The sequence below is a fragment of the Notolepis coatsorum genome, assembly GCF_963971535.1.
Source record: "Notolepis coatsorum genome assembly, chromosome: 6".
Taxonomy (NCBI): Eukaryota; Metazoa; Chordata; class Actinopteri; order Aulopiformes; family Paralepididae; genus Notolepis; species Notolepis coatsorum.
The window spans coordinates 95,183,116-95,208,470 of record NC_140170.1 but is presented as its reverse complement, the minus strand read 5'-3'; the positions used below and the strand labels follow the sequence as shown (position 1 = coordinate 95,208,470).

The following is a 25,355-nucleotide window of genomic DNA, read 5'->3' as shown; positions in this document are numbered from 1 at the left end:
GTGCACATTTAGAAACCCCCACCCCCTTAATTTACTTAACCTCACACACACACACACACACACACAACACTAAACAACACACATTCTCACGCTGTAGCTTACTGTCTATTTTGACCTTCACAGCACTGATAGGACATAGTGGTGCACACCTCACAGCACAAATACAGTTAGTTCCCACTACTCACCACTGCTCTTCTCAGAGCTAGACAGACAGACAGACAGACATTGGCCACTGCTCTAAATGTGTACATGACCAGTGTGTTTCATACAGTATGTCTGCCCCATGCATTTCTTTCCTAACTTTTCCACAAGGATGTGTGACGTGTGATTTTTGGGACTGTGGGGTATCTGAATTTGTGTGTGTGCGTGCGCACGTGTGTGTGTGTGACCATGTACGATTGGGATGATGTCCTCTATGAGTATGCTAATGAGAGCTAAAGATGTGTCGTGTGTCCGATTGTTGACTCTGCTGTTAGCTGAACCTTTTCATCATCTTTCCTTGCTTGTTGGTGTTTTAGGGTCGTTTTTTTCTGACCACCACACATTATAACTATGGCTTTACCTTATTTTTCCTCTTTTAATCAGTTGCCTAATGTCTGCATGAGCTGCAATATAAGTCTCTCAATACCTTGTGTTTTGTTTGGTCATATGGCCAGGGGAATGTCTACCTGCCTGTTTCTCTGAGCTGGCACACTAGCATTTACCTTTAGGCAGGATTTTAGTGACTAACTGAATGTGCTGCTGACCCTTGCTTGAAGCCATGAATACCACACCTTGTCAGCACTCACGCACAACCATGAACACATAAGAACGTACAGTAATGGTACAAAAACACTTACTTATTATATTTATGCACACTCTCAGCCAATGACTAGGATTATACAATCTCATTCACTCACTCTTTCTCTCTCACTCACAAACACACAGACACATACACCACTGTGTACTGATTTATATCTCTGGACCCCCTCACTAAAGCCATGGACAGCACTGTGAGCTGTCACCCTGCTCCTGGCCAGTACCGTTGTAATGACAGTGATTCTTGTCATTATCAGGAAGAGGAGAAGTTGAAACTGGGGTGTGATTCAGCATTCAGTTGGAAACCGAACAAAACGGAAGAACAACAAAACAGTTGTTTGGCTGGCAAGACAGAGTTCTCAGAAGATTCATGTGAACTAACCATGGGTAACCATAACCATGACGTTGGACAACACTGAGAGGAAAGACTTTTGGGGGGTTCATATTGCCAGCAGCAAGTGCTTCTCTTCACCATTAGGGCGCATGCTGTAGGTTGTAGGCTTCTCTCACTACACTAGACCCAATGAGGCTCACACTGTAGTGCGATCTTCTCACATTTGGGTTAGTTATATAAATTCCTCACCGGAAGCATCAAACATCCGGCCATCCATAATAGATATTCCATCTTCCATTGGGTCGCTGATTAAAATATTGGCATATTTTTCAATCTAATGCGCCGTGTCAAATAAGCTTTGCATCGCCTGAACGTTTTAGCACATGATTGGCAGACTGGTTTTGGGCTTTCAATATCACTGTTGCCTGTTTCCAGCTTTCATTTGGATTGATACTTTCACCACATTGAGCATTCCAACCTCATCATGCCACTCATTTAGAGCTGGTGCTGCCTCAGCAGACTACCAATCATGGCCTCCCACTAAATTATCCATAACTGACTGAACACATGCCATGCGTTTCTAAAGAAACAAACTGTATGGATCATGCTGTTGACGGCTTGCTTGGGGGGAAATATCTGAGTATTTTACAATATTCTGTATTCCAATGATGCCATCCATTGCTCCATATTAACAGTGTTACTGTATCAGCTACTTAATTTCAGGGTTGAGTTGAAACTAAAATGTTCATTTTGCCATTCTGGACTCCTGTCTTGTTTTATTGCTCAAATTCTTACTACCAATTAAAACTCTGCACCCAAGCCAGCTAACCTAGATTATCAAACTGCTACTTTAAATTGTGCCACATGGTGGAGCTATAATACAATATTTGAGAAACGGAATGACTGATGTTTCAGGCATCATTTTCCAACATCAACTGCTTGAGAAAATACCCTCTTGTGCCTTCCTGCGTTCAAGCAAATTTTCCATGGTGAAGAAAATTGGGTCAAATGACGTCATCCATTTATGACCACAGCCACAAGACTGGTTAGTTTATGGACAGGTACTGTAACTAACAACCATGCAAAAATAAGGTAAGACACAATTAAAAAGACATGATTTATTCAAGAACCAGAATATACAAAGCAGTGGCTTAAGTAACCAAATGTCATTCATGAAATAACTGCATTAGAAAAGAGAAGAAAAAAGGCAGTCTTGGACAGTTTACCCTGCCATAACCAACTCATTGAAACAGGAAAAAAAATCCATGTAGGGTATAAATGGTACAAACTTGCGTGAAATGCATACAGAACAAATGACCAAAGCCTAAGATTTAAGAGGGGTTAATTAACATTGCAGATGCTTGCCTCCACAAAAACAAGGTCAAGCTATCTTTTATCATGGAGGCACAAGAGACCTCTTCATTCATTTGTGCCATCTGTTGTGCTAACAGGCAAGGCAGGAAGAGGATTAACTACTAGTAGCAGCTCAACACAAAAAGAGAAGCCTGAACTAATAATGCTAACAATTGTCCATTAGCCCCTGCTTAAAACTTATCTTTGGTCCTTTAGTGAATTGAAGAGGTCAACATGAGCCTTGGTGGAGGAGCAGCTGCCTATGTATGCATGGATCAGCCGGTCAGCAGTAACATAGTAGAGAATGTGCTTGGATCTCATTCTGACATTAAAATAAAAAATAAAAAAAGTTTTACCTGTTTAAACAAGTAAGAAAAAGTTTGTTTTATAGACCAATAAATAACATCTCATAAAAAAAGGAGGAGGGGCCACTATGTTTAAGGACTCCAGTGCAACTTGATAATGTGGGAGTAGACAAACATACAGAAAGCACAAGCTCTACAAGGTGTAGTTGACCAGGCGGTTTGGACAGTGCTGCACAAGTAGCGGTGTGGAACTCTTAAGCCTCCACTTTAGCATCTTTTGAGTCTCCGTTTTCTTCCGTCTTCTGCTTTTTTGTCTCCACCTTTTCCTGAAGGAAAAACAGAATGTTTATTCATTGAGCTCCAAAGTTCAAATGAGCACAACGATAATATAATTAGGGATTTAAGTGTCTAGGGATTACAATATAAAAACTCCAAGAAAATGCATTGAGTTGGATCTCACTGCATAAGGATGACAACAAAGAAAAGCAAGGAATGAATAACAGGGGAAACATCCATCTTCACTATGAATGAAGAGCTGTGTGTCCAATAATGGGGGGGGGGGGGGTCTGAAAAAAATATTCCATCCCATAATCGAATTTAAATCAGCGACATTTACCTCCTCCTCTTCAGCTGCACGTTTCACGGGCTGCGCATCAACCTCTTCCTCAGCAGGGGGAGCCTTCTCTGTGGTTCCGTAAAAAAGCATTTGTATGGTTTTACCAACAAAACAAAATCACTTTCTGAATGACCCAAGAAATAGATTTAATGATGTGATCTATGCAACGGGATTAAGTGGAAAACATCTTTATACGGGGACAAGCAAAAAGAAAAGTGAATAAGGAAATCTGTTCTAAAAAAATTAATAATAATAATTATATATAAATCATATTCCTCCATGAACTTACCACTTCCATTCTTGTGCTCCTCCTTTGCCGCCTTGTCACTGTGATCAGCACCGTTCTGAGTGAGCAGGAGGGGAAATGTGAGTCCAAGGATGAAAATACCAGAACTGTACTTAACATCAAGACTCTCCTAATCTTCTATGTTGTATTTTCTTAAGAGGTTGCTTAAAATGAAGCATGTATTGCTCTTATTACCTCGCCAGGAGGATTAGCTGGCAAGTCCTGGGAATGAAGTCAGGCAATCAATTGAGATGTCTGACATCTTGCTAGCTAACATCTGTGGCATTTCATAACCCAAACAAAGTCTGCAGTGGAGATACAAGTCTGGAGAGTAGTGGAAGGGGGGCGGGTCTAGCGACACCTGCATGACCAGGGTATTGAAACAGGATTGATGCTGGATCCCATTACCCCAGAAGAACATTTTTACATTTATTTTTTAGGTAGTGGTTAGGGTTAGGGATAGGTTTATAAACAACTTTTATGGTAACTTGATGCTTAAAAATTTAATAAAAAAAACTGACGACCCCCAATAAAATGCCTGTGTGATCTACCAAACAAAAGGCCATGAGGCCTCAACTCACTGTTCCATTGGCAGGTGCGTCCTTGCTGTCCTTCTCCACTTCAACTTCCTTTTTCTCTTTCAGCTCCTGAAAATAGTCAACCATCAATGTCACGTGCGTTCGAAACAGTAGTTTCACAAGAAAAACAACAAAGCTCTCATCTAGGGTCAGGACTCCCTGGAAGAAGAGATCTTGTACCTCAATGAGACATTCCTGGATAAATAAAGGATAAATAAAAATAAAATAAAATCTACATTTGTTTATAAAATGACTAAAAGCTACTTTCATGTCCTTCAATCTTGCTTAAAATAAAGCAGTGAACAAAAGAATAGGATTATGCATTGACCAAAGTAATCAAAATCAAGACACTCCTCAAAACATTAGAAGAACAATCCCATTCTTCTTGTATGTTGTATTTTCTTAGAGGTTGCTTAAAACGAAGCACGTATTGCTCTCATTCGCTCCCGAGAGGATTAGCTGGCAAACTCTGAGAATTAAGTCCAATTGAGAGATGTCTGACATCTTGCTCGCTAACATCTGTGCCATTTCACAATCACAACCCAAACAAAGCGCGCGGTGGGAGGCAGAGCGGCGGAAGGGGGCGGGTCTCGCGACACCTGCATGATGAGGCGGCGGTGCTGAAACAAAAGGCCATGAGGCTCGTGAAGGAGGAGTGAAGGCGCCTCAACTCACTTTTCCACTGGCAGGTGCGTCCTTGCTGTCCTTGCTGTCCTTCTTCTCCACTTCGACTTCTTTCTTCTCTTTGACTTCTTTCTTCTCTTTCAGCTCCTGGAAAACAGTTCATCACCAATGTCACGAAATGGTAGTTTCACAAGCAAAACAACGAGCTCCGCATTTGCATCGTTTATATAAAATAAAAATGACTGGTAAAACTATTTTCACATTCTAGTTTTACGTCGCCAACGTCGCGCGCGCTGAGCTCTTTGCGCTCGAGGCTGCTGGCTCTCGGCTTCCCGCCCACCGCGGCCCCTCACACCGCTGCTCATCTAACCTGCTGATTTGGCAACTTATACAAGTAGTTATACTTGCTTGTTCAGCTCGAATATACTCCTTCGACGATTAATATTCATATATATTCATGACCATTGTATAGTTGTGGCTGTTAATTAGAAGGCCGTATTTCTGGTCTTTATCCACGAATCCCGATCCACGTTAGATAAATTAATGTTCACCTAACCCTCCTCCAACCACCAATTAATGAATGGCCTTTTCGCGTCTTATCACAAAAGCATTTGCCAAGTTTGTTAACCTTAGCCATCATTAACGTTAATTCTGAACATTTTTATGATATTGAGATTTGTCTAAAAAAACCCGAATGAAACTCACCTTCGCTGTAACCTCTTTGGTTGCGGTCGTGTCAACTGCGGTATCTGCCATAATCGTTTTTATGAATTCGATAGAGATTTATTTTCAATAAATGTTTTTGGCTCTTTGCCTCCGTGTAGGTTGTCGTCCGTGTCTCGGCTGGGAGAGGAGTGATGCGGAGCTCCAGCCTCTTTTCTCTCGAAGCTCGTGGAAAACACTCTCATTGGACCGATGGAGGTTCTTGTCAAATATGATTGGACAATGCCTTTATCGTGCATTTTCCATTGGAGGAAGTTGTTGTCAATCTTATCTCATTGTCCCGCCCGCCAACTCCTTGTCGCTCCCTCTCCTTTCATTGGTCAACTGTTTTAAAGCGCTGTACTGTCTGTGCTACCCAAAGAAAGTTTATAATTTGTATAACTTTCATCTACATCTAGATAATTGTTAGAACATTACAGTAGCATATTTAGATATTTGAATAAACGACTTCGAAATTGTATAAATCAATAACGAAACATGTGTAAAGTTTATCAACAAAAGCGCATGTGCGACGCCTTTTGTCTTGTACTCAATGCGCTCTTTTTCATGGTGAAGACAAAAGTATCAAGTTACACAGTACAACGGCATTGAACCACGCCTTCTTTCTATATTTAACCTTTGTAACAAATCTTTTCTTGCCTAAATGAGTCTAGGCTTTCACAATTTGAAACGAGCTGTTACTTTAGCAGGTCAAACCAATTATAAGATAATTTAGGATAAGCATGCATTTAGAACAGAGGCAAATTATATAGGCTTCAGTTCAGCTTCTTCTGTAGCCTATCCTACAGAGGAATAGGTCGACATAGTATGATAACAAATGTCATGGATATTGTTCTTATTTCAGTCATGCCACTATTATTGCCTAACTGGGTATATAAATGCACAAATTGTCCACTGTCAACTAAAACACACTTCTTCAATAAATATCTGGGGTGGGGGGGGGGGGGGGGGGGATTAACCTTCTCCCACTCTGCACTTTGCTACTAAATAATCGTCATTGCCTATACATATTATGCTATGTCTTTACTACTATGTACTTATAACACCCACGTTCAACACTGTTTTGACATTGTTACTTAGCTGAAAGAATTGTACCCTTCCTGCTGATCTGTTGTATGACTAAATGTAAATGTAAATGCTTCTTTGGGGCCTATGCTTTGAACGTATATGGTTTTAAAAACCCACAAAATGTTTAGTAGCCTTGGGTATTTTCATTTGGCAGGACAATGCATACATGCTGTGGACTGGTCAGAAATCAGAGCTCACTTTGAGGCCACATATTTGAAAGCAGAAAAATTCATTTGCCACACAATAGCTGGGGTTATAGGGTCAGCAATTAACGTGTGGCTGTCTGATCTGTGAGTCTGACTAACAAAGACAGCAATTGGGCATGGTGTATGTGTGGGTGTATGTGTGTGTGTGTGTGTGTGTGCGTGCGTGCGCGTGTGTGCGTGCATGCGTGTAGTGGTGGAGCAAGTAGGCTACCCAATCTTTTTTACTTAATGGTTGCCCCATCATGGCTTCCTATTTAAAGGTAGAACTGCGACCTCTAGGCAAAATATATATATAATATATATATATTTGTATTTTATTACAAATACCTCTCAATTGTAAAGTACTTGATTAAAAGTACTTTGATCATTTGCACCACTATGTGTTGTATGTGTGTGTGAAGCCTTCACATGGTACATCACAGCAGTTATTTTTAAGTATTCAAATTTCATTGTTGAACAACAGCTGAAATAAGGATTATATCCTTGATATCTTATGTATTAATAGATTAAGCATCTACAGTATTAGCTTGGTACATAAAGTGGTGTTTGAAATCACAGGCAAAGCATTTCCTGCTATCTCCCAGAGTTATCTGAGGTAAAGCTATAGGCCTGCCCCCCTGTGTCTTATTTATCTAAAATGACCAGACTCATAATGCTGTTGTGTTCTGTTCCTCAGGTAAACCTTACTCAGATAGAGGGTATAATGCTTTTCTGTCCTGTTCCTCAGGTAAACCTTACCTACGGGAGACTGCAATTAGAAACGGGCCCCTGTAAATACCCTAACCCAACCCCCCCTCCTATGTACAGTAAATGTCCTAACCCAGTAATACACAAGACCCTCTTCTTGGACCTAGTAAGGTTTTTTCGATAATCCAATGTACAGTTACCCCCCCCCCCCCCCGCCTACCCATCCCCCCCACCCACCCAACCACCTCCAATGTATATACTATTTTATTTTTATGACTCTTTTTGTATCACAAACAGTACTGTATTTGTAAATCTGGTATGCCATAAATTTATAGTACTGTCTATCTGTATGTCATGTATGTCATATATGTTATGATGAATTGAAAATGGGGGACCCTGATGTAAACAAGACGAAAGTCTTTCTCTGGTCTGCATCCCCATAACAATTGTGTGTATTGAGCTGTACTGTATTGTACCCATTCTGCAATCTGTTAATAAAATGTTCAATCAATCAATCAATCAATCAGATAGAGGGCATAATGCTTTTGTGTCCTGTTCCTCAGGTAAATCTTACTCCAATACAGGGCATAATGTTCCTCAGGTAAATTCTAGACAGGAGGTTTTTACTCCTGCACTGCCCTTAGGGTAGGATTTTACTTGATCCTGAATTCCTCAAGTTTGAACAAAACCACCTGGACGGGCTTACATGACGTGTCTCTCAGTTTTTGTCTCCATGGGAGCCATCACTCATGTTTGTAGACACTGCAGATGTTTGACAGTTGATAATCGTACAGTATAAGGGTCCATTTTATTTAAAAAAAAATGTAAGCTGCAGTAGCTTAAATCTTGACCCAATATGGGATCTGGAAGTGAAGCATCTCTAGATGATCTTACAAATGTTTTTTTTAGCCTGTCTGTATTTTCCCATAAGAAAACAAGTCTTTGCCAGAAGTGACATTAGCAGCGGTTCAGACTCTAATTTAAGGCCATCCTCTTAATCCCAGTGGCTTCACTTATCTTCTCCTCGCCACACTAGCATTCAAACCATTGAACTTGACGGAGCCTCTGAGCCCTCATTATTCACCTCACATTCAACTAAAACATAATTACGAGGAGTGTAATTACATGCAGGGATCAAAGGGCTGAGTGTTGGTGTGATGATGGGTTACTGTCAGCTATTTGGTTTGATGTTTTCCCTCGGTTTTATCAGGGAAAAGACAGCTGCTTTTGCTCAACATTATCCCAATCATTTAAAAATGAAATGGTACCTGGTAACGCATCTGGTCTGATCTAGCTAATCTTTCACCTGGTAACGCATCTGGTCTGATCTAGCTAATCTTGCACCTGGTAACGCATCTGGTCTGATCTAGCTAATCTTTCACCTGGTAACGCATCTGGTCTGATCTAGCTAACCTTTCACCTGGTAACGCATCTGGTCTGATCTAGCTAATCTTTCACCTGATAACGCATCTGGTATGATCTAGCTAACCTTTCACCTGGTAACGCATCTGGTATGATCTAGCTAACCTTTCACCTGGTAATGCATCTGGTCTGATCTAGCAAATATTTCACCTGGTAACGCACAACCATATACATTTGACTTTTACTATTATTTTACTGCTAAAGTTTCTAATAATATAGATGGTTTCAACTTGACAACATAAACATTCAAACAAAAAAACTTTATTTCCTGTTGCTGTGTTTGCTAATACAAATGTAGGAAATACATTTGGGTCTAAATTGTTCCCTTGCAACAGCATTCCAGTGAAACCGTCTGTCTGTTCTGTAGACAAAATGGCCTCACAGTGAACAAGTATTGACAAGTCACTACAGTGCTACAAAAATAAATGCCATAGATGTTAAGCAAAGCAGTAAAACAAAAGATGCTCAGTGTCATTTGAAAACAGGGCCTCATCATGGCCCTGGTTGTGTATACAGTTACAGTGGCACCCTTTCATTTAGGAAATGAAGACCATGTGGAGACCGCAGAGCGTCGAAACAGACGTCTACAATCTAATGGCCTCAGTGTCTGTATAACCCAGATCCATGGGAGGAACAGTCCAAAGGACTAAAAATGGCAGACGGCATTACTCACTTTCTGTAGCTGGAAAATGGGAGCAATCAGAGAGAGGGGAGTGATTGTGAGGTCATTTCCTGTCTTTTCCCCCCCTTTTTGTGTGCCTATTACCTCAACTTGTTTCCATGTGCCTTGGGTCTTTAAACACAAACACACACACACAAATGGTTCCTCAATGAGGTGCAGGCAATGAAGTGCGTCAAACTGACTGGACGAAAGTCAAATAAAAATAAAAATAAAATGGATGCAATTCATGTATAGTGACTGGTTTATGCTCCAAACCAGTCAAGAGTATTTTCCAGTTTCCCCCATGCAAGGGAAAATTCTGAAGCTGTTTTTAATTTATAAAAGGTTGCAATGCTACCACACAAAGTAGCACTGGACTGGAGATAACCAGGAAACCAACTTGATGACGTATTCTCCGCTAGGTGCTAACGATTTCTCCTAAATGTTGGATAATGAAGACAGTTCCTGAAAATGGCACCTTCAAAATGGAGGGACAAAGGACTGCAACCTGACTTGTGGAATGTCAGTTGTAGCAGAGAGGCGGGAGGGGCCCATCAAAGAGCAGAGGTCAGGATTAGGCGGGTGCAGGGGCTCCGTAATTGGAGCAGTTGGTGGGGGCAAACTGAGCTCTTTTGTTTTGAACAGCGGTGTTCTACATGGTCTGAGTGGCTTCCTCGGAGGGAAAACACACAACTTGACTTCTCACAGGGATTCTTTGACAGTAGACATGGTGAGGTGGAAAGCCAACTTATTAGGTTACAATAGTATATTAATGTATGTGTGTCATGAGCATCGGAAGGCTAAAAGTGAAAAGAAATCTGTCTGTAATCGTTAGGTATGATCACTATAGCCAGGTCTATACAGTATATAACATGTATATAAAAGTTTTGTATTTCTCTAATTACAGCTGAAAGTTGTAATTAATTCAGGCTAAGACTATTGACTAATTAGTTGATTCGCCAAAATTGCTTTTCCCTCATTAAGATGGTCTGCAAATGTATGCAATTATGCAAAATGGCCTCTCATCCGCTTGATGACGTATTCTCCGCTAGGTGCTAAAAATTCCTCTAAAATGTTGATTCACCATTTAATGTTGATAATGAAGACAGTTCCTGAAAAATAATGGAAGTGGGTGAGAAGCGGTTAGCTGAGGCATTGGCCAACTAACACGTCTCCTGGAGTTTTATGCTAGGCTACCCGCTTCCATTCATTGTGCTAAGCTAGGCTAGCATGCACCTGGATGGCTTTCTACTGAACGTACACAGGAAATTGGTATCTATCTTCTGGAGAAGACGGTACGTGAACTTCCCATAATGTTCCCATAATAAAGGTTATTCTGAAATACCTTCCTCTACCTTGCATATAAAATTGCACAACTGGAAGTGGCTAGACTCCCCATAATGTGACTTCTACCTTGAGGGGTCATGGTAATTTTGGGGTGACAGGGACATTCAAGCATGCAGTCATTGATTTAAGTGAGTGCATAGGTCCTATTTTGTTAGAACTAAGTAGCAAACACCCACCCCAGACCGGCAGAGGACCAGGACCGTGACTAAATTGCGGAGAAAATGGGCAAAAAAAACATAAAACATTAAATTAAATTAAATAAAATAAAAAAATAATTACGTAGCAATGTAAATTTGAAAGGCAGGACTTGCTAATGGAAAATAAACTACAAAATTGCAGCACAAGTAATTTTTTGTTGTCAGATAAGACTGATTTATAAGACAAAGAAACAAAACAAAGCAAGTAAAAGTAACACAATTAAAGCTGACAAGCCTTAAACCATAAATCAAGGACGATGTTGTGATGTGCGATTATGAAGATAAAACAAAGAACATGAATTCATATTTTATTGTGTATCCTATCCTGTGTTCTGGGTAATGAAGGAGGTATGAAAGATACTCTTCCCACAAACACTGTAGTAAGAGAAATGGTAAAAGACTGCATGTGCTGCAGCACCTTGTTCCTTTCACCTCGTAGCCCCACCTCCATCGCTGCCTTGCCAGAGGAAAGTGGAAATTTCCAGTAATTCATGGGGCTTCTTAAGCAATGCTCCTCCTCCTTCTAGCTTTCCCGCCTTCCACTCTCTACCTGCTCTTTCCTGCTGCTGACTGGTCTGAATAATCTCAACTCAACATCTCGGAGCCCTCAGGCATACTTCCCTCTCCTGCCAAATAGTGCATTTTGTGTATTGGACCATTTCTTATCTGCACCAACATACAGCCTCTTTCGGATTTCGAGTTGGTCACAATGGATTTCTTTGTACAGTCATTTTGACAATGAACTTGGACTGACGATAAAGATTAGAACGATTGAGCACCATTTTGATATGAGTGACATGCGGAGAAGCTATGTGGAGGAGCTTGGTTGAACATTAACATCCACGCTTTGCACCCCTCCTCCTCCTCCTCCTCCGTACCATCTTTCTGCAATACGTTAGCCAATCCATTGTTTACTATTTTGGCTATAGAATATCTTGTTAATCCATGAATAAGTGGTGAGGGGCCGGGCTCAGTGTAACTGTGACATTAGCTCGTATGACCAACGATGAACAAGGCTTGCTATTGGCAGATCATAGAGCAGATGGTAAATTAGCATTTCCTTCCCCCCACCTGATCCCACATTCAGTCTTCTTGTTTCATTTGCAGATATCACCCAAACGAAGCCCGGCATCAACTGCGGAAACATCTAGGATGGCAGAGTTTCAAATGAGACGCAGGCTTTGTGAAAGCAAGAGGGCCTGAGTGCTGCTCAGACAGGAAAATGACACGACCTCCTGGACTTGTTTACAGACGAAGTGGTTAATGCTATCTCTGTGTTTGCGGTTTTACAACTTCCTCATCACAGAAACCAAAATACTCTGTACACTGTGTACATATATACTAGAACTCGTTGGTACACATGGTCGGGCCTGGTTAAGATAGGGAAACAAGCGTAGATGAGTCTCAGATATGGCAACGAGGCAGCTGCAGTGGAGGAGCTCTTTGAGTGAGTGGATGGTATGGGCCACACTGACCTCAGCCCCATTGTGAAGCACCAACAAAGAGCCATCTGCACAGCAACCAAAGCACGCACGCACGCACACACACACACATACACACCTACACACAGCCCATTACTCAGTGCATGCATATAGAAACACAGGAATACAGATACACACAGGCACAAACACACACACACACACACACACACACACACACACACATACAGGGGGAGATAGATTGGGGGAGGGAGAGATAGGGATATGGTGGTAAAAATAATTTAAATGAAAGGACCTGATTATATTTATTATAGTCTTTGAGTCAACAGTTTAAACTTTAAAGTAATGTCAGCCTGCCCTCTTTAGACGTTCCTTACTCAAGGAACTAAGCTGAGTCACAACAGACTCCGCAAACACATGAAATGGACAAGATCTCTGAACCACTAGTGTAATGGACATATAGTGACTGTGGTGTAATTATTCAAATGCACAATTCCTGGCTGCTCCTCGGCAAGCTGAGGACACTTGAGAGACACTTTCTCTCTGTGGTCCGGCTACACGGACACCTACAGCCTTTCAATCCGCACCTCTGAATTAGAGCGTTGGGTTGGGGTATCATATTTTGGTTTTGGCCTTGAGGCAAATGTTCTGAACGATGGTGTCCATGATGACGAATGCACATTTTCTCTCTCAGCAGTGCTGTTCATTTCTTCTGCCCTTGACAATACAGTGTCTCACATTGTTTCAGTGAGAAGAACAAGGGCAAAATGGTGTCAGGGACATCTGTAAAAATCACAAATAATCCACAGGTATAAGGGGTGGGAATCAACGTTGCCTAGCAACACCGGCCTGAGTGTGTCAGCAGAGAAACCGTTCATGCTGCCACCCAGTGGTGGACTGTTGCTACGTGCTGGGTAGGGGTTAAGTAGCTTAAAGAAGCTTAAAGAATCACCGCTGGTTCACTTCTATAACATGAAATGACTAACGTAAAAAACCTGAAACGCGTATATAGCAAAACTTGTGTTGGACTGGAATATGATCAAACATCGCATGAAGGCAAAATCATTCCATCCTCTGTTGACACGGTTTGAAAAATAAATATGGAAATCTGATTGGTTGGGAAATGCTCCAGACCTCATAGCCGGGTGGTTGCCTAGCAACACACATTGGGGTGGGAGAGGGTCTTCTGGGGGAGGTAGCACTCTGGGTACAGGCAGACTAGGGAAATACCTGGCACAATGCCCAAATAAACAAACTGAGGGAAAGAGAGCGAGAGAGAAGGAGGGAGATAGAGACCTTTACAGGGTCCAGACAGTAAATAACAGTGTTGTTGAAGTAAATCGGAAATTATTTTTATCATTGTGTTGGTGCTGCTGAGACACGCCTACTATTTCCGAGGCGAACCAAAGAGAAGTGAACCGACACCGAGGGCAGGATGTAGACCACAGTTTGAAGACTTTCCATGACAACGTTGAGTGTGTTTGAGAGAGGCCATTTTTACAAGGCATTTAAAACACACCACGAGGTGCATTACAGAAGTCTATAACACAGCTGTGGAGTTCTCTGAAACAAAACGACGGGCACAAAAATCGTTTATAGAAATAGTGAAGGAGAGAGGGTAGGAATACAACAATGAATGTTAACAGGACGTGTGCTGCTGCAATTGATAAGATATATAGAAGAGTGACAGACGGCGGAACAAATTAACCGGATACAGACACGTTTGTAGAGTGCAGATAAGTGTGTGTAGACGTGGAAACTGTTTGTTTGTGTGTGTGTGTGTGTGTTTGAAGGCTTAGGTGGGTGTGTGTGTAAACACCTCTCAGTGAGGAATGGCTGTGAAGGCTCCTTCTAATTGCCCCGCGTAAAGCGAAATATATAGTCCATCCCAGAGAACTGAGGAACCCTGTAAATACAGGGAATGAGGTGAAGAGACGTCGAAAACAGAGGGAGCGGGAACACGCGGAGAGACATGTATACAGAGGGAACATGAAAAGAGGAGTAAATGGAGCAAATAGGAAGAAGTTAAAGGAAGCAACACATGCTCTTATAAGGAGAAGAGGGGTGAAGAGTTATGGTGGACTGCTGCTGGTAGTAGGTAGGGCCTGTGGGGAGGAGGTGGGCCTTGGGGACTGGCTGATGAAGGCGGTCTGGTCTCCACGGGCAATGAGGAGCCTTTGTCAAGAGCAGGAAATGAGTTTCTGTTGTGATTAAAGGGGAGGTTTCTATGGCAATGCAGAGCCGTGTGCACAGAAAATTTGTTGGGAGTGGAGGGGGCTAAGTGAGAGTAGAATTTCACACACGGAAGAAAAAAAAACCAGCCTCCATCTCATCTCTCTCTCTTTCCCCTCCTGCTTTTTCATAGCGCCCTTTATCTTTGATAATCTGTTTTCATAGCCACACAGTCGGGCTTCAGAGAGGATTATCTTGAGCAAACCGAGTCATAAAAGGTTACTGAGCAGTTTCACTTCCCCAGAGACATTTGAGATGTCGGACAACAAGACACAAAACCCTTTAGTTTCCATAACAATCTACAATCAGTCTTCAGTCTACAATCACAAACCTCTGTAATTCACCTATTATCTATATGTAATCCACCTATTATCTATGCCAGTCGTTCTCAACCTCCTAATACAGAGGGATGTCTATTCACGACCCCCCTACTGTACATAGTCAAGCATAGACAGGATGTTGAACTTTGACACAAAATAATGATATTTATTTCCCTGTTTCATAATTTAACTTGATTAATGATTGGAGCAGGGCTTACGACTTCAAATATTCCGTTATAAAACAAAAGCATCTGACCAGGTGTATATCTTTTTGTGACCCCCCAAAAATCATCTTGTGTGTCTCTTGATGATGTCTCTTACATAATTTGTATACCTTTTGACCTGATTCCTGTGTATAATGCCAGTAGGGCTGTCCCCGACTAAGGATTTGGATGGTCGACTAGGATTGGCCAAAATTTGCTGTTAGTCGACTATTGGTCGACTTAAAGAAAAAGTATAACATTAAAAAAAAAAAAAAAAAAAAAAATGTATCATTCCATTTGGGCTGTGGGGGGTGCTTAATGTCTGAAGGAGTCGACTGAAGGCTTCTTGTCCTCTGCAAAAGCATGCAATTGGTCCACTGATGGATACATCTTGATATTTGTCTAGTCTAGTGTGTTCATTAGATGGGTGAAATCCTCGTTCAGTGCCTCTGTGCCTGTTTTCGTAGGCAGTTAGCCTCTGGTATGCGTGCCATTAGCGTTAGCCACGCTTCTAGGCCTCTTTTCTTTTGGAAAGAATGATAAAAAAAAAGAAATTAATATATATATATATATATATTTTTTAAATTATATTCGACTAAGAGGTTGGCCAGTCAACTACGGCTCCTTTCGACCGATTAGTCGACTAATCGATTAATAGGGGTCAGCCCTAAATGCCAGTGTATTAAAAAAGGCTATGACCTTTAAAGACTAAACATAGTAACCCCCTTTGTTAATTGTTTTATCAAGCTGAATGCCTTCGGGTATAAATACTTTTCTTAAAATAAACATTTTCCTACGCAAATGTTCCATTCAGGAAGTTGCTCTCTGTACAGGCGAGTGTCATCCATGGCTGAAGTTAACACAGGCTCCAGGATGTTTGTACATGATGAATTAGAGAGCATTCGAAACTCAACAACATCAATAGTTTATTAATTCTTAAACATTACAAATCATGCTGCTCACTACTATATACGTTATCTACAACAGCACAGAACAAAAGGGTACACATCCTGACATAATTTCTGAATGTGAAGATTGGATGGAAATCCCCCTAGTACAGTATGACTCTGTACTGTGTACACTGTACAGAAACAGGTAACTGCCTGAAAATGTAAAAGGAACCCATTGTTTAAGAGGTGTTTTGGTTGTCAGCGACTAGGATGAAAAGAGTTTATTTTGGAGGGAAACCACAGAGGCTACATTACATCCATCATACTGTAGGTAACACATTGGGAATTATCCAGATTTTATGACATGTCTGGAACCAGAATGTGCATGAATGAGAATATCATCAATTGCCATCCAGAAGATTGGTTAATCCTCAAAAGCCTATTTGAAAGAGAACCTATTAATAATCGCTAAATCTCTACAAGGAACTGTTTGAAGCTCCTCTTCTTCTTCTTAACCCTTTCACTACCACACTACAGAAGGTTAACCCTTTTACTATCACACTACAGACAGTATGGTAGTGAACCCTTTGTCGTGTGGCAGTGAAAGGGTTAACCTTCTGTATTGTCACAGTGAAAGGGTTAACCATTTGGTAGTGAAAGGGTTAAGAAGACACCCACAATCAAGGTTCTGACGTGCCGATTAGAATTACAGTAGGATCTGCTGCCCCCCACCTTCTCGTTTAAGCATAGCAGCATGTAGCACAGTATTAACCAAGTCAAAGCCAGATGGCTGGTTACCAGAGTCTGAAAATAGGCTTATATCTACCAACCTAATTAGCTCAAGCTAAACAAATCATAGTGAAATTGTAGCAGATGCTAATGACATTATAGGTCGTAGTAAAAAGTGATGGTGCACATGAAGCAATTACGCCATAAATCCTAATTTATGAAGTCTGCGATGTTTCAAACCCACCGTTAAAACTTTTTCAATTGTTCCACAGGGTTAAGAGAGAGGAAATGTATCTAAGTGATCGACAGCAGCAGGTGCTACTGATAATGACCACTCCTTCCCCGGAGAGCTGGGATGATAAGAGAGCTATTGTTTAGTTACGTACATTGTAATGATGGAGTTCAGGCCATCTTATTCTGGCTATTTTAATATTTTATTTATTTATTTTATTTTGTGTCTTCATCACTGCTGTGAAGCACTTTGGGCTGCAATTCTTGTATGAAAGGTGCTATACAAATAAAGATTATTATTATTATTATGTTACATTACTAATGCCTCTAGAGGGCGCTGTCTGCCGGTGGCCTGGTGATTGCTCTTGGAGGCTTTGGTGTCTCTGGTTCCTGCCTGCCGGATGGACCCCTCCTTCCTGAGGACCTGCCAATCATATCAGGAAAATGAACAGATTATTATCATATATATATATATATTTATCACATTTAATTTTTCAATAAAAAAATTTCAACAACAAACACAACATTGACAACAACAATAACTACAATAATAACAAGACAACTAAAATAACAAACACAGACCCAAAACCTGAGAAAAAAACAAATACAAAATATACCCAGATCCCCCCTCACTAATCTATCACCTAAACCCCCCCCCCCCCCCCCCCCTTTTTTTTAAAGCTCTATCAACCCTGATCCCCCCCCTTCTAATCCATATCATTAGCCTCATACGACAGCCGCCCATGTCACCCTCCAAGACTGTTGGAAATGAGCCTCGGAAGTCAGTCACAAGTCATACGAGTGAGTCAGGCAAATGGGGATCTTTTTACGTAACAAGTGTTCTGACTGGCCGAGGACATAGGCACTAAGCCAGGACGATGCAGCAGTGTGAGGAGAGTACAGTCAGGCAGAAATCTCAATTTGACAAAAAAGGGAGAGTGACCTAGGCAACCATCGTATGAGGCCAACGATATATTGATCTGTCAACCCTAAGGGTTGGCTTCACATACTTACCACCTAATATAATATTATCTCCCGTTGGAGACATAGGTTCCTAAGGCTGTCCCATCCTTGCTCCCCCCTCTATTAACCCCCCATTAGTCCTTAAATAGATAAGTCGAGCATCTCACCGTACCTCTATCTAACCAAGTTTCAAGTTCAAGTTTCTTTAATAGTTGTCATACAGAAGTACAGAATACTTTCATACAAAATGCTTCTTACTGTTACGCTCCAGAGACTGTGCTAGACAAGATAGTATCAAATAACATGGTATAGCATGTAATTTAGAAGTAGAAAATGAGGTCACAGTGTTCAGTATAGACATATGTACAATGTTCGATGCAGAATAGACGTAACTGAGTTACCATATAATATACAATACTATGCAGTGTACTAATGTACAGTACTATATAGTGCAAAGCAGAAATGGGATGAGGTACAATTTAGGTACAATTTACAGTAAGGTGTACGAGTTGTAGTGCAATCCTTCATCAATAAATATAAAGTGTGGGGAGTGGGTGCTACAGTGTGTTTGTTTAAAGTGAGTGTGTGCTATAAAGTGTGTGGAGTGGGTGCTACAGTGTGTTTGTTTAAAGTGAGTGTGTGCGTGTGGATGTGTGTGCTATGTGCGTTTGATGGTTGTTGTTGTGTAGTGTTCATTGTTCGTTTAGCAGCCTGATGGCCTGGGGATAGAAGCTTCTTCTGAGTCTTTCTGTCTCCAATTGGAGATACCCGTAATTCCTTATAAAAATAAAAGCGACACCAGCAACCTAAACAAAGAACACAAAATACTAATATAACCTCGGTACAACAGCATAAGCACAACATAATTATAACTGTGGCCCACATTAACAGGTTCAGCGCCAGAGGTCGATGTGGGCGTATGGCCGTTGTGTGCCAGTGCTTTGTTCAATGGGGATAAATGCCGGTGTTTGCAGTGCTAAAACTATATTAAATATTATAGCTATGGATCTAATAACATAGTCGATTGTCAGTGAGTTTCTTCTGGTCAAGATGCAAAAAATAGATAATTCTTTCATCCATACATTTCCATTTTATACCGTGGTGAATATGAGTATAGTTTTAGAGTGATTCTGTGTAATCCCAGGAAACGCAGCCAAACAGCGTTTTACTGCATTTCATTATAAATCGTGCCATTTCTCGCCTGGATCAATAATCAATCTGAAATCAACGCTAGATTATTGGTATTATGTTTCATCATGCACGCATGAAAGGGTGGGAGGGGGGGTTTCTATGCTTCGATCGCCACCAACGGAATACGCTACACAGTACATTACAGACACGCTCCGATCGTGGGGAAAGAATTATCGGATCAACGCAAGATTGATAACATATAGTCCTTACCTTAACTATGATGTACTGCAAAAAGAATAATCCAAATACTGATAGCGAGCGTGTTTCCAATGTAATCCAGCATTGAACATGAACGAGGGGGCGGGGACCCTCGTCGATGCCATCCCTATAACCGCTTGTCTTGCCGGAGTGTTTAGACCCCGCCCGCACGCCGCAGCTCGGCCCAGACAACAAGCCACATCGTTTCAAATGTAGTGCAATAGCGGCTGCAAGGCGTTAGGTGGCGGTATTGGATGTTTGCGATCTCAGACCCATTCCCAATGATAACATCAGGCTGGATGGATGGGCGGTTAGGTGGCGTAGCGGAGATTGCGTTCGTCACCAACCCCGGAGCTGTGAGCTGGATTCGCCTGTTCGAATCCAGCTCACAGCTCCGGGGTTGTCACCAGCTTGGCTGGCCGTTCACACTAATACAATTGGCAGTATTAGAGGGTGGGAGAAGCTGGCGGGGTGGGTCCGGGTCGTTGTAAACAGCGACTCCTACAGTTCGGTCGGGGCGCCTGCTAAGCGCGGATAGGACCTGAGTGGGATAGTGTGATCCTTCCACACGCCACGCCCTCTCAGGGAGGATCCGCGCTGCCAGGTGAAAAGAAGCGGTTGATTGGCTGGACATGTGTCGGAGGAAGCACGTGATAGCCTCCACTCTCCCAGATGATCTGACTGTGGGGGGTAAGTGCGCAGCGACCAGGAAGGGGATTGGGAATTGGCATACGACTAACATTGGGATGGGAGAAAAATCGGAGGAAAATGGAGGGGGAAAAAGATCAATAAAAAAAAGAAAACACGACTTTTCTCGGGTTTGGCGCTCAAGCGATGGCGAGTTAACCCGAAATATGTCGGGTCTGGCGTCCATTGTGTTAAACGTAGGCCAAATGCCAAAACAACAACAACAGTGAACAGGCCTCTTAGCTTAAACATTGTGGAAAATATTAAATAAGCGGGAATTGCGCACGTGTAGCATTTAGCAATTGTCCAGCTAGCTTGGTTAAACAAACCTAGGTTAGCCTGTTACGATAGCACACAGTGTCATTCAACGTAATAGTTCAGCTAGCTGGAGTGAGTACATGTCAGCTACTGTAGTTTCACATACTCCTTCGCCATTATTAGCGGCCAAATCCAACGGTGTTCTTCTTCCTTCATTTTCACAGAGAGCCTGGCTGGGTATAGCAAATTTGGGCGGAGGACCAACTTCCACAACCGGGCCATGACCTCTCGATATTCCCCTCTCTGCGCTAGCACTTCGGGCGTGAAGTCATCGAAAATGGCCACTTTACAATCACCAATGTGTAATTGCCCCCTCCTGGAGCGGGCCGATCATTGACTCTTTGGAATAACCTGCCTCGAAACCTCTGCTGCATTTACAGTAAATTAACTTTTTAAAATAAATAATTGTATTTAACACTGTAAAGTATTTTTGTTTTGTTTTTTTGTTTTCTGTTTCTTTGCTTGCATGTAATTTTAGCTATCTTATTTGTTTGCTTCATTATGCATTGTGTGTTGAGTACTGACTTTTAATAATTTTGTTTTGCAACAATAATTGTTTTTGTATGTTTTTTTGTGTAGACCCCAGGAAGACTAGCTGGTTGCTATGGCACCAGCTAATGGGGATCCTTAATAAAATAAAATAAAATAAAAATAATCAGCTCCTTCGTGCGTAGACTGTGAAGCCTCGCAATGATGGGTCTAGGCGCCCGGTTCCCGTCGGACTTTGCCGGGCCAGTTCAGTAGGCCATCTCACACAATGGAGCGGTAACGAGAACGTCAAGGCCCACAATCTGCTGCAACACGCCGGGCATGGAGTCCATGAGACGGCTCCCTTCGGATCCCTCCGGGATTCCCACAATACGGATGTTGAAACGTCTCTCTCTCAAGACTGCATCTCACAGATCGTAGCTTGCATCCCGGCCATTTCCGACTGCTTATCGAGCAAGGCCCCCTCCAGAATTAGTAGTCTCTCGGCCTGTCTGGACGTTTCCTCAGTTAGGGATATTATTTGATGAATTAGCCGTGGCCATTGAATTCAGCGATTCCACTCTCTCCATGACCAAATCAATTGCTGTCCTGATTTCCATCAATTGCTGTCCTTTACCACCCTGGCCGATTCAACCGCAGCTTCAGCTATTAGCCTGCCAATAGTATCAAGGCTTGTGTCGTTCAGTTCGACCGAGGGAGACACACTAGCAGGCTGCTTCGTCCCCCCCCCCCCCCCTTAGCTGCCATCTCCAATGCTCAAAAACGTGTATACTCGACGTATCTAACAAAATACTGTGCAAAAAACTAAAATAAAATAAAGACTAATGGGTAAAAGTGGGGAGCTTAGGTGAAACACGTCCTCACCCTATGCCGCATGGCCACGCCCTCATTATCATATATATTAAAAGACTATCATGATGTAATCGTTATCATTAATTGAATGTAGGAACTTAGCACTTACCCCTTTCATAATTGTCTGGCGTAGTTCTCCCTGGGAGAGAGGGCGTTCTTCCTCATCAGTGACAGGAGACTCCTCTGTGTCATGGTCCTCTCTGAGGAGTGTTATAGTACACACCCAGCACACACACGCACGCACGCACGCACGCACGACACACACACACACACACACACACACACACACACACACACACACACACACACACACACACACACACACACACACACACACACACACACACACACACACACACACACACACACACACACACACACACACACACACACACACACACACACACACACACACACACACACACACACACACACACACAAGCCCTGATGTTGGAAGTATTTGAACTTACTCTAGTCTATTGCCTTGTCTCCATTAGCAAGTTTTTTCAAGTTTGTTTGAAACTTGAAACTTTATTATATCACAATAAAATACACATACTTTACGGTGAAATGCTTGGTTCTGTATGAGCCCCTGAGAGTGTGCTTCATACAGTAAAAAAAAGTAAGTAAAAAAAAAAGTAAGTAAAGAGGAATATACAATATACATATATACAATATACAGTACAATATACAATCTAAAGTAGTAAAAATGTGTAAACAGTAAGGTACAATGCAGAAAATGAGGTATGAATGTAGAGCAAATCTCTTTAATAATAGATAAATATAATGTAGTGTTAAAGTGTCTAAAGTGAGTGTTATGGTGAGTGTTTGTTTAAAAGTGAGTGTGTGCATGTGGATGTGTGTGCAATGAGTGTAGATGATGGGTTGTTACATGGAGTCATTGAGCATCCTGATGGCCTGGGGATAGAAGCTCCTTCTGAGTCTCTCTGTACTGGCCATGAGACTCCGGTAGCGCTTGCCTGACCGCAACAGTTCAAAGAGGCAGTTGTTTGGGTGACTAGAGTCTTTGGTTATTCTCTTAGCCTTGGCCCTGCAACACTTGTTGCAAATGTCCTGGAGAGTGGGAAGCCCACCTCCAATTGTGCGTTCGGCTGAACGTGCCACTCTCTGTAGTCTGCGGTGCTATTCCCAAACCAGGAGGTGATGTTACCAGTCAGGATGCTCTCTATTGTGCATGAGTAGAAGTTCTTAAGGATCTTCTGACTCACTTTGAACTTCCTTAGGCGCCTAAGGAAGTAGAGGCGTTGCCATGCCATCTTCACTACACTGTCAATGTGTGTGGTCCATGTCAAGTCCTCGGATATGTGGACTCCGAGGTACTTAAAACTGTTCACTCTCTCGACCGGTGCCCCGTCGATGCTGAGGAGGCTGTAGTCCCCGGCCCCCAACCTCCTAAAGTCCACAATCATCTCTTTCGTTTTGCTGACGTTCAGGGAGAGGCTGTTCTCCCGGCACCACAGCGCCAGGTTCTCTACCTCTCCCAGGTAGGCCCTCTCGTTGTTTGCAGAGATCAGGCCCACCACAACTGTGTCGTCGGCAAACTTGATAATTGTGTTGCTGTTCCTCTGCAGTCATGTGTGTACAGCGAGTAGAGGAGGGGACTCAGAACACAGCCCTGGGGGGCCCCTGTGTTGAGAGTGATGGATGAGGAGGTGCAGTTGCCTGCTCTCACCACCTGGGGTCTTCCTGTCAGGAAGTCCAAGACCCACTGGCAGATGTCATAGTTCAAGCCCAGGTCTCTGAGCTTGACTACGAGCTTGGAGGGGACTATGGTATTGAATGCTGAGCTGTAGTCAATAAATAGCATTCTCACATAGTTCCCCTGCCTCTTGTCCAGGTGTGATGCTGCTGTGTGCAGAACATGGGCTATGGAGTCCTCCGTGGACCTGTTGGGGCGATATGCAAATTGCAGGGGGTCCAAGGTGTTGGGGAACAGATGTAGCCCTTCACTAGCTTCTCAAAGCACTTCATGGCTATGGAGGTGACAGCTACAGGGCGATAGTCGTTGAGGCAAGTGGGCGTGGATTCTTTGGGTACAGGGATAATGGTGGACTTTTTCAGACAGGTAGGGATGACAGACTGTTCTAAGGACAGGTTGAATATGTCAGTGAATACCGGGGCCAGTTGGTCGGCAGACTTTTAGGACGCGGACGGGGATACCGTCCAGTCCTGCTACCTTCCTGGTATTCACTTTCTTAAAGGACCTCCTCACCTCATGTTCTGTTATCCTGAATGCTGAGTCTCCATCGGCAGTGGCTCTACTCTTCATTGCAGTGGCCAGTAGGCTGTAGGCCAGGGGCTAAGAGCCTGTGACTTATACCCGTCCTTAAATTGCGAGTAACAGTGGTCTAATATATTCTCGCGTCTGGCCAGGTTCTAAAGACAATGGAGACACTCACTGTGTGCCAGACAGGCCACAGCACGGCTAAACCCTGGCTAGTGGAGACGAGGCATATGTCTGAATTTATTAATAAACATACTACCATAAAGATATAGAAAACAAAGCTAAATACCAACCCTGTGATTGGAAGTTGGATGGTGATATTCTGCTTGGGCATTTCTGGATTCTGGCCCAATAGGAATCTGGCCAAGTCTTTTGGATTATACTCCTTTTCAATATCCTTTGGGAGGCAGAAAGTATTAGAATATTAGTTAGAATTGGAGACATCAGAGTAGTGGTTCTCAACCCATTTGATGCCGCAGCACACTTCTACAACAATTTCAACTAATCAACTAAGGCACACGTAATCATTTTGCTTTTGAATGTCAGATAACCTCTAGTGTAGAATTATCATAAAAGAGGAGGCAGCTAAATATGAGCAGCTGCTAGTCAAGGAGCAAACTGTAATAACAGTTTTCAACAATAAACAACATTCCATATTGTTGTTGGGACCAGTGGCGGCTGGTGAAAATTATTCTAGGTGGGGCGGAACTTTGTGTTGGGGATAAGGGTTCCGCACAGACAATATTGTTGGTTGCTTTCCTGTCGGCAAATCAGTTCCAGTTAGCTAGCATTAGCAAGCAGACAGTTTTGACGTTGTATTGATGTCAAATCTTAGCACTTTGAGATTTGGTTCCAAATGTAAAGTGCACTACAAATTAAATGTATTGTTATTATTATTATGTTGAATAAACATTAATAAACTAACTATTTTACCCAAGGATATATCCATGAAATTCGGATTTCGGATGGAGAATGAATGAATGAAAACTTTATTTAACAGATTGCAGAATAGGTACAATACAGTACGGCTCAATACACACAATTGTTAAGGGGATGCAGACCAGAGAAAGGCGTTTGTCTTGTTTACATCAGGGTCCCCCATTTTCAATTCATAGTGACATTAATGACATACACTACATACATGACATCATGACATTTATGGC

General features: G+C 42.3%; 3 protein-coding genes across 3 annotated transcripts in view; 1 reads left to right on the top strand and 2 right to left on the bottom strand.

Moving 5' to 3' along the window:
• The window catches only part of slc45a1 (solute carrier family 45 member 1), a 30,059-nt gene extending 28,304 nt beyond the window's left edge, over positions 1-1,755 (top strand). Inside the window, exon 10 of the mRNA XM_084316887.1 lies at positions 1,056-1,755. Within this exon, the coding sequence (XP_084173013.1) occupies positions 1,056-1,084 (29 nt within the window). The 3' untranslated portion in view covers positions 1,085-1,755. The remainder of the gene's footprint in view (positions 1-1,055) is intronic.
• Positions 1,756-2,235: 480 nt separating this feature from the next.
• On the bottom strand, positions 2,236-5,758 carry LOC311230378 (uncharacterized protein). The gene is made up of 6 exons (XM_084316644.1): positions 5,600-5,758; positions 4,946-5,041; positions 4,274-4,339; positions 3,696-3,750; positions 3,407-3,474; positions 2,236-3,116 (listed from the first exon to the last, which is right to left on the bottom strand). Exons 1-6 carry the CDS (start codon positions 5,648-5,650, stop codon positions 3,045-3,047), a joined length of 408 nt encoding a protein of 135 aa, XP_084172770.1. The 5' UTR covers positions 5,651-5,758; the 3' UTR covers positions 2,236-3,044.
• Positions 5,759-16,367: 10,609 nt separating this feature from the next.
• odad1 (outer dynein arm docking complex subunit 1) overlaps positions 16,368-25,355 on the bottom strand; it is a 56,836-nt gene continuing 47,848 nt past the window's right edge. The window contains exons 12-14 of the mRNA XM_084316611.1: positions 24,486-24,589; positions 22,057-22,147; positions 16,368-17,673 (exon numbers count right to left, since the gene is read on the bottom strand). Of these exons, the coding sequence (XP_084172737.1) occupies positions 17,560-17,673; positions 22,057-22,147; positions 24,486-24,589 (309 nt within the window). The 3' untranslated portion in view covers positions 16,368-17,559. The remainder of the gene's footprint in view (positions 17,674-22,056; positions 22,148-24,485; positions 24,590-25,355) is intronic.